At 46.1% G+C, this 10409-nt stretch overlaps 2 protein-coding genes across 4 annotated transcripts; one reads left to right on the top strand and one right to left on the bottom strand.

Annotated features, from left to right (window-relative positions):
- Nucleotides 1-458: 458 nt before the first annotated feature.
- Nucleotides 459-7056, top strand: LOC105697374 (PE-PGRS family protein PE_PGRS30). Of its 3 annotated transcripts, XM_023434862.1 has the most exons (8): nucleotides 459-656; nucleotides 815-1071; nucleotides 1176-1274; nucleotides 1338-2142; nucleotides 2246-2329; nucleotides 2434-2633; nucleotides 2712-3122; nucleotides 4510-5807. In XM_023434862.1, the coding sequence occupies exons 2-8, from the start codon at nucleotides 837-839 to the stop codon at nucleotides 4707-4709; spliced, it is 2034 nt and encodes a 677-aa protein (XP_023290630.1). In that variant the 5' UTR covers nucleotides 459-656; nucleotides 815-836; the 3' UTR covers nucleotides 4710-5807. The 3 variants fall into 3 exon arrangements, 2 of the variants coding, with proteins under 2 accessions (XP_023290630.1, XP_023290629.1); XR_002762438.1 differs by lacking the exons at nucleotides 459-656; nucleotides 815-1071; nucleotides 1176-1274; nucleotides 4510-5807 and adding exons at nucleotides 6569-6773; nucleotides 6983-7056 and having other exon boundaries at nucleotides 1275-2142; XM_023434861.1 differs by lacking the exons at nucleotides 459-656; nucleotides 815-1071; nucleotides 1176-1274 and having other exon boundaries at nucleotides 1275-2142; nucleotides 4513-5807.
- LOC105697373 (SET and MYND domain-containing protein 4) lies at nucleotides 6919-10382 on the bottom strand. Its single transcript, XM_023434865.1, has 4 exons — nucleotides 9330-10382; nucleotides 8554-9247; nucleotides 7573-8206; nucleotides 6919-7410 (listed from the first exon to the last, which is right to left on the bottom strand). Exons 1-4 carry the CDS (start codon nucleotides 9514-9516, stop codon nucleotides 6919-6921), a joined length of 2007 nt encoding a protein of 668 aa, XP_023290633.1. The 5' UTR covers nucleotides 9517-10382.
- Between the last annotated feature and the right edge of the window lie 27 nt (nucleotides 10383-10409).

Genomic DNA, 10409 nt, shown 5'->3' with positions numbered 1-10409 from the left:
TTGAAATCTTTTTCGCCAAGTTGGAACAGCGACGGCAGCGCTGCCAGCGTTCCAATTCGTGAAGTTATTTGAAAGTGGCGCGTCGAATATCCGAAAATCCGAACGCCATCTGTACCAGAGATGTGGTTGGGAGATTGCTCACGGGCAGAATTGTGCGATTGATCCTGTGCTGCCCTCTGGTTTCGTACGTTAGCTTTCACCGTTTTTTGCCCCCAAGGGCGGCGCAACGAATTTCTGATAGGAGCTCGCGCACCCGCGATGGCGGTACCATCTACCAGTCGTCGTTGGCGGCTCACGTACTCATGATGGTAATTGGTCCGTAGAGTCCCGTCATCATCATTCCGTATGTGAAAGCTAACGTACGAAACCAGAGGGCAGCACAGGATGCGATCGCGCCTCCCTGCCCGTGAGCAATCTCCCAACTCATCTCTGTACGAAGCTCCCTTCCTAGCATTCATTCGTTTGTTCACGTTCGTTTCTCTGCGTGCTTTCCCGATGTATCTGACGTTCGTTTGTATACTTCAGACAATTTGACTTCCGAGTAACTTTTCAGTCAATTCCGTGCTACATCTGAATTCCAGAGAACTTCGATAATCCGAGCAACTTGGCCGTGTATTTAGGAACTGGTTTGTGCAGAGTCCGTGATAAGGGATCTGGTGAGTGATTTCAGCTCTCAATCATAACCTGAACATACTCTTTAATTATACTATTTACTCCAGAATATCAGAATACCTTTTAATGATACAGAGACGTTCAAGTTTATGTCCTTACTTGTTCTAGATTGTGTATGAATTATTACCTTTGTTTTATACAGGAAAGGTCGACTCTCCTTAAAAATGAGTGCACGACTTCTAAAGGACCCTGCTACCGTTAGCAGTAGAATATTTGTTGGTCACTTACAGACCGAAGACATGACCAAGCACGAACTGGAAGAGCACTTCACTAAATACGGGACCGTTGTAGGATCTTTGATCAATAGAGGCTTTGGCTTTGTTCAATTCGAAGATGAACAGAGTGCGCAGCAAGCTATTAAAAATGAAAACGGAGCCATGTTCAAAGGAAGGAGAATCGGTACAGTTGGCTTTATTAGTAATTGGAATCGTTAGGACATTGTTTTATTATAAATATTTATATTGAGTGGCAAAAGAAACATTGAAATTCATTATACTTTTCAGATGTAAGGCCAGCAAAAAAGGACACGCTTGGAGGAGGAGGAGGAGGAGGAGGAGGAGGTGGTGGTGGCGGCGGCGGCGGCGGCGGCGGCGGTGGTGGTGGTGGTGGAATGGGAATGGCCGGTGGTATGGGAATGAAAAGCCTAAGTGGAATGAGTGGATTAGGAAAGCCAAGTGGAATGGATAACCAGTTTAGCCCAGGAAAATCTCCATTTGGTGGAAATGATTCTTTTGGTGTTAATCGAAGTTTTGGAGGAGGAAACTCAACTTTTGCTCCATCTACGCCAAGCTTCAACAAGGATAGCCCCTTTGGTGGTGGCCCGAATCAGAAGCGAGGAGGAATAGGGGGACCGGGTGGAGACGGTGGAGGAGGGGGAATTATGCCGAATCGCATGAATACTTCGAACGACCAGTTCAGTGACAGTAACGAATGTTGGGATAGTGACCCAGAAAAGTTTGACGACGGAAACCAAAGTGTAGGGGATAACGACCAGTTCGGTGGTGGGAATCAGAATAGAGGAAATGATCAATTTAGCATTGGGAATCAAAACAGAGGTGGGGGCAATATGTTTGGAGTGAGCGGCCAAAGCAGAGGTGGTATTAATCCACCTTTTGGTGGAAATAATCAGAATAGACCCGTTGGTAATCAAGGACGACCCAACCTTGGCGGTGGTGGAATGAATCAGAGTCAAAATGTTCTACGAGTTCGAGGGAATAGAGGTGGAAAGAATAGGAATAAAAACAAGGAAGTTGGAGTAAATAGTTTTCGGGATAGAAGTCCGATAAACAGAGGACCTCGCGATGACAAACTCGGCCACGATTGGGAGAAAACTGGCGATAGAAGTCGTCACGGTAGTTTTGGCAGTGGTTCCTTTGACGGTGGTCGTTTCGACGATCTAAAAGGCCCTGTTGGAGGACCTATGGCAGGATCTCATGGAGTTGGTCCCAGAGAGATGAGCTCTGGATATGGGTGAGATTCCGTTTTTTAAATTCTATAGGAGGGGATGGTGTTAAATTATATCTCTTCGTAGATACGTGCAAATCATTCTGTTAACAATTGACATAATTTGCAGGGGATCTAGTGGTTCGGTGGATTATCAGTCAGCCGTAGCTGAAAAGAATGACTGCGAGATAATCGTTGTCAACAAAGGTTTAACGTAAGCAGAAATACTTTGATGAAATTCTCCATTGATAAAATGTATACATCAATTAACAGTGTAAGTTTAAGATTTTTTAATAATTATCTGAAACATATTTTCAGTGATTACGCAGAGGCCATAGAAATGCGTCTAAAGAAAATGGGTCTGACAGTGGATCTTCTTTTCCCTAACGAAGATGTTCCCCTCAGCCGAGTTCTTGGAAACATAGCCAGCCGAGGTTGCCTCTATGCAGTCGTAGTGACACACATCAATCAGGAACATCACTCACTGACATTAAACATTCTTCACGGGCTTCCTCAAGGTACGCAGTTGATTAATCACTACGTAGAACCATCCGAAACATTAAAGGCTTACTAACAAAATTTTTACTGATCTCCAGAGCACAGAAACATGCCGCTGGAAGATGCCATCAATCTGATAACGCGAGATTTCGCCAACTACAAATCAGGCGGTCGCTCGGTGCCCCTGAATACCCCATTCGCTAATGAGCGCCACCCTGACGCTATTCAGGTTCTGTTGAACATGTTGGCAGACAATCATCAATTGACCGTGCTGCAGTACGACCGAGTGATCAAGTATCTAGAGGTGAAAAGGGAGGAGCAGGTCCAGGTCGAGTTGGGCGATGCCAAGGACTTGCCATCGACGACTCTGGCCGTGAGCGACCCAAAGCAAGCCGAACTCCAGTCGAGGATCCTGAACATTCTGAACAGCAACAAGACCGCCGCCTCGGTACCAGCTCCTAGCCCCGTTCCGGCTCCGGCTCCTGTCCCTCCAGCTAATTGGGGAGCAGGTAAAAGTCATTACGAAATTACGGTGTTATACCTCCAGGCTTTGCATTCATCTCCGCCGAGTGTTTTGCCTTTCGTGCAGAGCCTGTACATTAAGACTCCCGTTGTTATGTCGATAATAAACCAGGATCGTACACGTAAACCAATTGCCATTTTAAGAGCGAACGTTCATTACGCGCTAATCGACGCAATGATGTCGGTACTTTTTGCGAACGAGGTGCCTATAACGGTGTTCTTGGGAGTTCCAAAACCTGTGTGGAAAACAGGAGTGTGAAAAAAAAATGACCGTTTTGAGAGTGGACGTGATTACGTAGCCAGGGTCCCACGTATCCGACCATCATTCATACGCCACTCGTGGGAAGTCCGTATACCGTGCCTATAACAGGCGAAACATGGAGCCGATGTTAAAAGTCAGTCGGTTTCAAATATTTCGTAGGTCTGTAAGGCAATTTTGGTACGACTTTTTATATCGGTAGGTCGTTTAGGGGTCTGCTAGTGCTGGTTAAATTATCGGCGAGCACCCTCAACCCGGTACATGACATAACATTGGCGAGATCAGTGTTTGCGCAGGTTTTCGTATCGGTAGGAAGCTGTCATGAACGAACGCCGTCATGAACATTCATACCGATAAATCGCGAATACTTGACCGTACCGTTCCCGTTCGCGTTTTACAGAAAATTCTCAACGGTGCCTTATGTAAGGGCGATCGGTCGTCCGGAGCTCTGCCGCACTATTTAATTACCCCAGGTCAACGTTGCGATCAGTCTGATCGCAGTTTGGGTGGAGTACCCCCGTTTTTTTGTTTTTTTTTCCATTCTTTACACTTTGCGCAGATTTACGGGAAAGGCGGCTTGAAAGATCGATGCACAGAGTGCAGCTTGCAAGGCCGACCTTTGCGCGACGAGTTGTATCCGACCGGGACATCGGAGTACAGCTTCGTCGTTCGTTTCGCCGCCGTCTCGGGTGGACGGGTCCGGCTTTTTCGAACGTTTGCGGAGTAAGCCTTGCATTTTGCAAGGTCGACCTTCACCCTTGCGGCAAAGTGCGTCGACGTTTCCGCGGTTCCCGCGGTTTCCGTCAGCAGCCTCGACGTGCGATCCCGCTCATCGCCGGCGAGTACTTCCGAAATTTTCGCGAACGAGGAGCGCTGACGTGTAACGGTAGCGATTTGTGCGACGAAAGATTTCGTGTCGGTTTTGAGGAAGGTAACAACCACGTGGACAGTTTTACCGTCTCTTCTCTTGCCGCCACTCCGAGGGCTTTCCCGGGAAACTCGACCTCGCCGATGTTGAGCCACTCGAGCGAGCGAGGGAGAGCTTTTCCTGGGCTGGTTTCTCCAGCAGTGGCATACGGATCTCGCCGCAACTGACTTTTGTGTTATATTGCCAGCAGCCACGTCTACCACGAGCTCGACGACGACTTCCACGACGACCGGAGTCTCGCCGTCGCCTCTGCTTAACAATCCCACGGTACAGAGGGCCCTCGATAGCCTTTTGCAAGGGAATCTGCTGAAAAACATTGGAGATCAACCACCCGCAGCTACGCCCGCCCCGCTCTTCGCTGCCTTTCCTAATATAGGTCGCTTTTAACTCGCCCGGCCGACCTATCTTCAATTAAACATCGTACATACATACGCAAGCACTTCACCCTAATTATAGCCGAGCGAAGCAATTTAACGCGTATTTTACACGAGCCACCGTTTAAGCGTTACGTTCTTTCAATTGTTCCGCCTAAGTCAAAGGATTTTACACGCGCCGAAGTTTGCCTCCAAATGCAAAATCCATTTGGACACCCACTCGGCCGGTCTTACTCGTTAATTATTGTTTCCTCGCACGAAATATATGAAACCTTATATCCGCGTTCGCAGATGGCCCTCTTTTTAAACCATCTTGCACCGCTAATGGTACTTTGTTGGCGGATCACAGTGGCTTACGATTACGGACCCACGTGTCTTAATTGTACTGTGCTCAGTTCGTTTTAATGAAAAGAGCGATCGAGCATTCTTTCGTCGTAAAGCGTCGAAGCAATACGTGTTGGATATTAATACGCGAGGATGAATTTAGGACCTCGGAAGGACGAATTATGGAGAAATCGACGCGGAGTTTAGGCAAACTGTCTAAATGTCGAATTATTACCCTCAGAGAAGAATGCGCTGGTTTATCGAAATATGTCTAGAGTATCCGTTTCGTGTTACTTTTTTTTTTTTTTCTTTTTTCATTATTTATCTAACACGTTTTCCCAATTTATATTTGCTACACTAAACAACTAGGGAGTATCCACAAGAGTTGAGAGTTGAAGGTAGTCGATTGTTTCATGCCGACTGTACGCTCATCGGGAAGTATTAAATATTTGTCTAGGATTGTAGACAGCGTATGTAAAAAATCATTCGTTTTATTTAAATAGAAGCACCGTTCAATTTAACGCGCGGCTCGCGATTTGGAGTTTAATTCGCGCGTTGGACGATTTTTAGAATCCTGCTTCGAAAGCAAGTACATTGATTCGGATAAACACTGGAGAGTAATTATATAAATCTAGATATTAATGAGAAGTCGTAAGTAGCATTACTTTCTTTTATATCGCCATGTGAACGGACACTTCGTCTTTTCCGGCAGTCGTCGATGCCATTTCATTACCATACCCTAGGATTCCCTCAAACTGGTTTAAATAAAAGTTGATTTTTTACATGATTTTGGTCAAATTTATTTAACTCGTATATATCTTGCTCGAGACTAAGTTGTCTGCGTTACGTCGGCACGTGATACATCTTAATCTGTATGTAAGATATAAAGTATCTTCAATAGGAATATATTTACACATATGTCATTTCCCATCAATTTTACTGGTGTCTAGGAAAGCTCCGGATCGTTGTCATTCTGTATAAAATGGTCCCCAATAAATTCCTGTTAATTTCTGAGTACTTTAAACGGGCATTTTGTCCCATCTTCCGAAGGCGGTAAAGTAACCCTTAAAGAGTCGTGGAATATCTTCCGTACTTACTATAAAAAATAATTCTTCTTAAATGCTTCAACGTCAACCCGAACGACTTTGTTCCCCAAAATAAATTTCACCGTAAACGATTGTGGCCACTTATCGGTATCAGAGTTATGTAGGACTTTAATAAAAGTGTTGGTAGAACCAGGTGTGTCATCCTTTCCTGGATGAGCGTAACGTGATTCGGTTGCAAACTCTCCTCAGGGATCTAGAATATAAAAAAGTGTAATCATTATTCCACCTACTAAGAGGGTTCTAGAATCTCTGTTATCACTGTTCCGCTGTCACTCTTAACACGCGTAAACATAGCGTTATACCTGTAACAAATCCCGATGTTAATTTTATTAGTTAAAAGTTATTTTCGCACTCGTATTAACGAGAGCTTAAGACTTACGTTAGCCGTTTAAACGTAAACTTCCTCCCTGCGTAACTTTTGTATCTTCTGTTATCTTCTCAGGATCTGTTATAATTGCAAGTAGTCCTTTACACTTGCAATTCGGCACGGTCTTGCGGCAACACATCAAAGGGGCTTGATATACGTACTCGAGTGCTTTTGCGACGGTAGCTGCGAGGCGATTTTATTCACACAAGAAAGCGGCAAGGCTTCGATTAACGCATCCAAAGCAACGTATTCGTGAAAAGCGTAACAAATCGACAAACGGGTAAGCAGATTTCACTATCTAAGCGGCGCAAAGGGTTTTTCTTTTTTCTTTTTTTGTTTTTGTTTTAGCAGCGCGCGTAGATGTAACAACGCATAGGAAATAAGCGAAGTAAGGTGAAGCGTTAGGAAAAAAAAAAAAGAAAGTTTCATTTCAGTTTACCCAGGTAGTAGCTCTTCAGGTACTGTATCGCGTGAACTATTTCTTCGCAGGGCATCGAAACTTCTCCTTCCAGGATCTCCAACACGCTTCTGACAGCCTCGATGTCGTACTTGTTCTGCAGCAGCCTCTTCTTGAACGGCTTCAACCTGTCCGTCAACTCTTTCCTCCCAACGACGGATCCTACGTGCTCCTTCAGGATCACATTGTACGTCGGCCAGTCGTCAACGCAAGCGGGACAAGTGCAATCGAAGAAGTACTCTTCCATGATCTTCCGCTTCCTCTCTGGCCTGGTCATGAAGGCGTAGCCAGCCCCGTACGAGGTGAATATCTGATCGCCGGGACGCACCAGGTGAAGTGCCCGAGTGATCATGGTGAGCCCCTCGAAGTGTCTAAAGGTGTTCGGCGTGCAAGAATGGTTGTACAGACTGTGGCAAACGTACAAACCGGACCCCGACTTTATGCCCGGCTCCGGTTGTATCTGAAACCATTTTAAGGCGGTGAATCGTTAATCGGCGACCGTGCGATACAGGTGTACGCTTTTGCGTTACCTTTAGTCACAGTGGATTATTGTTAAAGCTATATTATTTGTGGTATACCGCAGGGTCAGGAGAATGCCCTCGATCGCGGCGGAGACGTTTACCGAGAAGCAATTGGAAGACATGATGACGCAGGCTCTGAGCATCAGGGTGCTGCAGAAAGTGATCTCTGCCAGCTGACCGATGTCCCTCAACTGGTGCACTTCGTATCCCTTGCCGAAGAAGTCGGTCTGCGTGGCCAGCAGGATGGTAGCCAGGGCCGAGATGCAGGCAAACGCGCTGATGCCGATGAGAGGACGAGTCGTCATATTGGTAGCGAGACTTAGAGCACTGCGAGCACTCTTGCTGTCCAGAATCCCTTCATCGGTGAACCCGGCGGTTCTGTTGTCTGAGGATAAAAAGACGTCATTACGCGCAACCGACCCAGGGATGCGACAACGTCCATCGTCACCTGGATTAGACTCAGCCTTCCTCGTGTCGGCCTGCAGCCCGTCGATGCCGGTGCCATTTTCGGTAACCACCACCAGGAATCTCAAGATCTTCGTGAGCATTCGCATCTTGTCCTTGTCAACGTTCAGGAGATTCGAGAGCAACGCCGTAATCGGGCACTCGGTTCGATGGACCGTCTTCCAGGCAGCTTTCCGACACTCCTCGGAGCAGTACTGCGCAATGGGACATTGGGGACAGGATATCAGGTTGTAACTTCTTGACAGACAGTGATGACAGTGAGTGTAATGCCTGAAACAGATTGAAATATTATTCGTGACCGGTTTGGCACCTATGCGAGGGGATACCTCTAGCGCAGGAATTCCCATTCCTCCTCCGCGCTGTGTCCATGCTGTGCGTGATAAACTGTGGGGTGTTTTGTGACTACGTAAAATGGGTGGCGAGATTCCCATGGCAATCTCTCCCAGGTAGATCGAGGTATGGGAGGTGCAGAGTAGTCGGGGAAAGACTTGAGGTAAGGAAGTGAGTAGTGATCCTTTGTTTCCCTCTAGAAAACAAATATATATATAGTGTACGTGTGTGGTGATGTGCAACGCTAATTTTCAACCACCGTGTCTTCAAACGTTTCAGGTCGTTACTTCTCCGTGTAGACGATGTATGCATAAGGGTCCTCAACGGTGACGACATCGCCAGGCTTGAACTGTTTCGTGGCCACCAGGTGACGACCGTACCGCTCGTTGAAGACGATCCGGACCCCGCTGCTGGAAGCTGGGGCCTCCTCGCTGGGACCGAATGCGACTTTTGGAGGACCTTCGGCCAGGACGTACCTCGGCTTCCCCGAACTCTCCGGTGCCATGTACTCTTCCGGAAGCGCGCTTACCGAGCCGTTTAGAGGCCCCTTCTCTTTCCTATCGTCCTCGGCATCAACGCCCCGGATCAGGGGGAACTTCCTCGTCGTGGAGTCGTTCGTCCTGCCGAAAGGACACGTGTTCGCATTGGCACCGTCGATGAGTTTCGACAGATCCGAGTCACTGATGTCGAGACCGGAAACCGGAACATCCTTTATTGCCCTCGTCTGCAGGGCCTTCTTTATCTCCTCCATTGCCTTTTCTCCTCTTTGCTTCAGCTTTTTCCTCTTGTCCTGGGGATACCCGTACGAGATGGCTGCATCGATGTCTATCAAACATTCCTTGTACATTTGCTTCCGATAAAGTGCAGCTGACCGGTTGGCATGAGCATACGCTTTTAATTCTTCGCTGTCGGCATACGCTAAACTCTTCGTGTAGCTTTCCATAGCTTCGATATCGTCACCGGACACGAAGTGCTGATTTCCTATCGAATCGGTAGTGATTAATTGTTGTTGAAGCCTAGGTCTTTTAAATATTGAACAAGGGCGTGTATTAATTAGGATTACCTTCTTCTCGATATTTGACCGAGTCCTCTTCGTTTTTCACCTCAGCCTGCAATATAGGCAATTCCGACTTTGCCATATTTTGCAATATGTGACGCATCAAAGCCTCGCTCTCCTTTTGCAGTCCATAACCGACGTGTGATCTATTATTTTTCTTCAAAGTGAGAATTAGTTGCTTGGCGGTGTCCATTTTCTTTGGTCCTGATTTTTTCCTCGATTTAACACCTCTAGCTTAATTTACAGCTATTTGGTCTTGATGTAAAGCCTCAGTTATGTCATGAGGCTCTAATTATTCTACACCGTGAGATAGTCAGTATTTTCTAATTTAACGTAGAAGTCAGTTTCAAAGTCACCCCGGATCCTCGATCCTTTCCTCCTCGCAATAATTAAATTGTTTAAATTTTTTGTCGCGATCCTTTCTGCTTGTTGCACCTTGAGTATTATAACTTTTAATTTTCTTCTATATAGATCTAATAGTTGCAGTACTCGATGGGTTCTTTGAACACGTACGCCTTTGTCGGCCTGCAGCAAAGGTAGACTAAATTGGCAGAGGTGGTCTATGAACCAAGAAGACCATACCCACGAGGTGAAACTAAAATTACCACAAGGAGTAAGGTGGAAGGAAGCGGGGCTGCTTCTCTTCGATTAAGTGATTAATTGCATTCGCCAGATATAGCGAGTAATGCTAATTGCACGTCGACACACTGCTGATTTTTTTTTATTACAGCGTATTTAAGAATCTTCCTTTAATTAGGCCAAAGCTAAAGAGGACGGTATTAGCTAATGACAATCCAGTTTTAAATAGATCGTTGCAATGCAGACCAATAAACTAACGTCCATTTTTCTATTTAGTGAATAATAATTTGTATTATATTCTTAGCAGGGAGAATGCCTTTAATTTGAGATTTTAATGTACTTGGTGGCTTATCGCATTGCAAGCTGTGGTACTGGGTTCGAGTAGAAAGTGCCCATCTAAAAATACAATGCAAAAGAAAGAAACGCCTCTACGTTTAGATTGGGGTTGTACACAACTAGTGAAACTTAGGTGACCAGTCGGATGCAAAAAACGTATGATCTGTTAAA

The sequence above is a fragment of the Orussus abietinus genome, unplaced genomic scaffold (genome assembly GCF_000612105.2).
Source record: "Orussus abietinus isolate OABI.00-Male unplaced genomic scaffold, Oabi_2.0 scaffold92, whole genome shotgun sequence".
Classification (NCBI taxonomy): Eukaryota; Metazoa; Arthropoda; class Insecta; order Hymenoptera; family Orussidae; genus Orussus; species Orussus abietinus.
Note: the sequence above shows the minus strand (reverse complement) of the source record. Positions and strands in the feature narration are given on the sequence as shown.

Coding starts and splice junctions, on each gene's coding strand:
- LOC105697374 (XM_023434862.1), top strand. CDS start 837: ATGAGTGCACGACTTCTAAAGGACCCTGCTACCGTTAGCAGTAGAATA. Junction 1,275..1,337: donor CGGCGGCGGCGGTGGTGGTG/GTGGTGGAATGG, acceptor TGAGTGGATTAG/GAAAGCCAAGTGGAATGGAT. Junction 2,330..2,433: donor GTTGTCAACAAAGGTTTAAC/GTAAGCAGAAAT, acceptor ACATATTTTCAG/TGATTACGCAGAGGCCATAG.
- LOC105697373 (XM_023434865.1), bottom strand. CDS start 9,516: ATGGACACCGCCAAGCAACTAATTCTCACTTTGAAGAAAAATAATAGA. Junction 9,248..9,329: donor GGTCAAATATCGAGAAGAAG/GTAATCCTAATT, acceptor CCGATTCGATAG/GAAATCAGCACTTCGTGTCC. Junction 7,411..7,572: donor TGTCTTCCAATTGCTTCTCG/GTAAACGTCTCC, acceptor AAATGGTTTCAG/ATACAACCGGAGCCGGGCAT.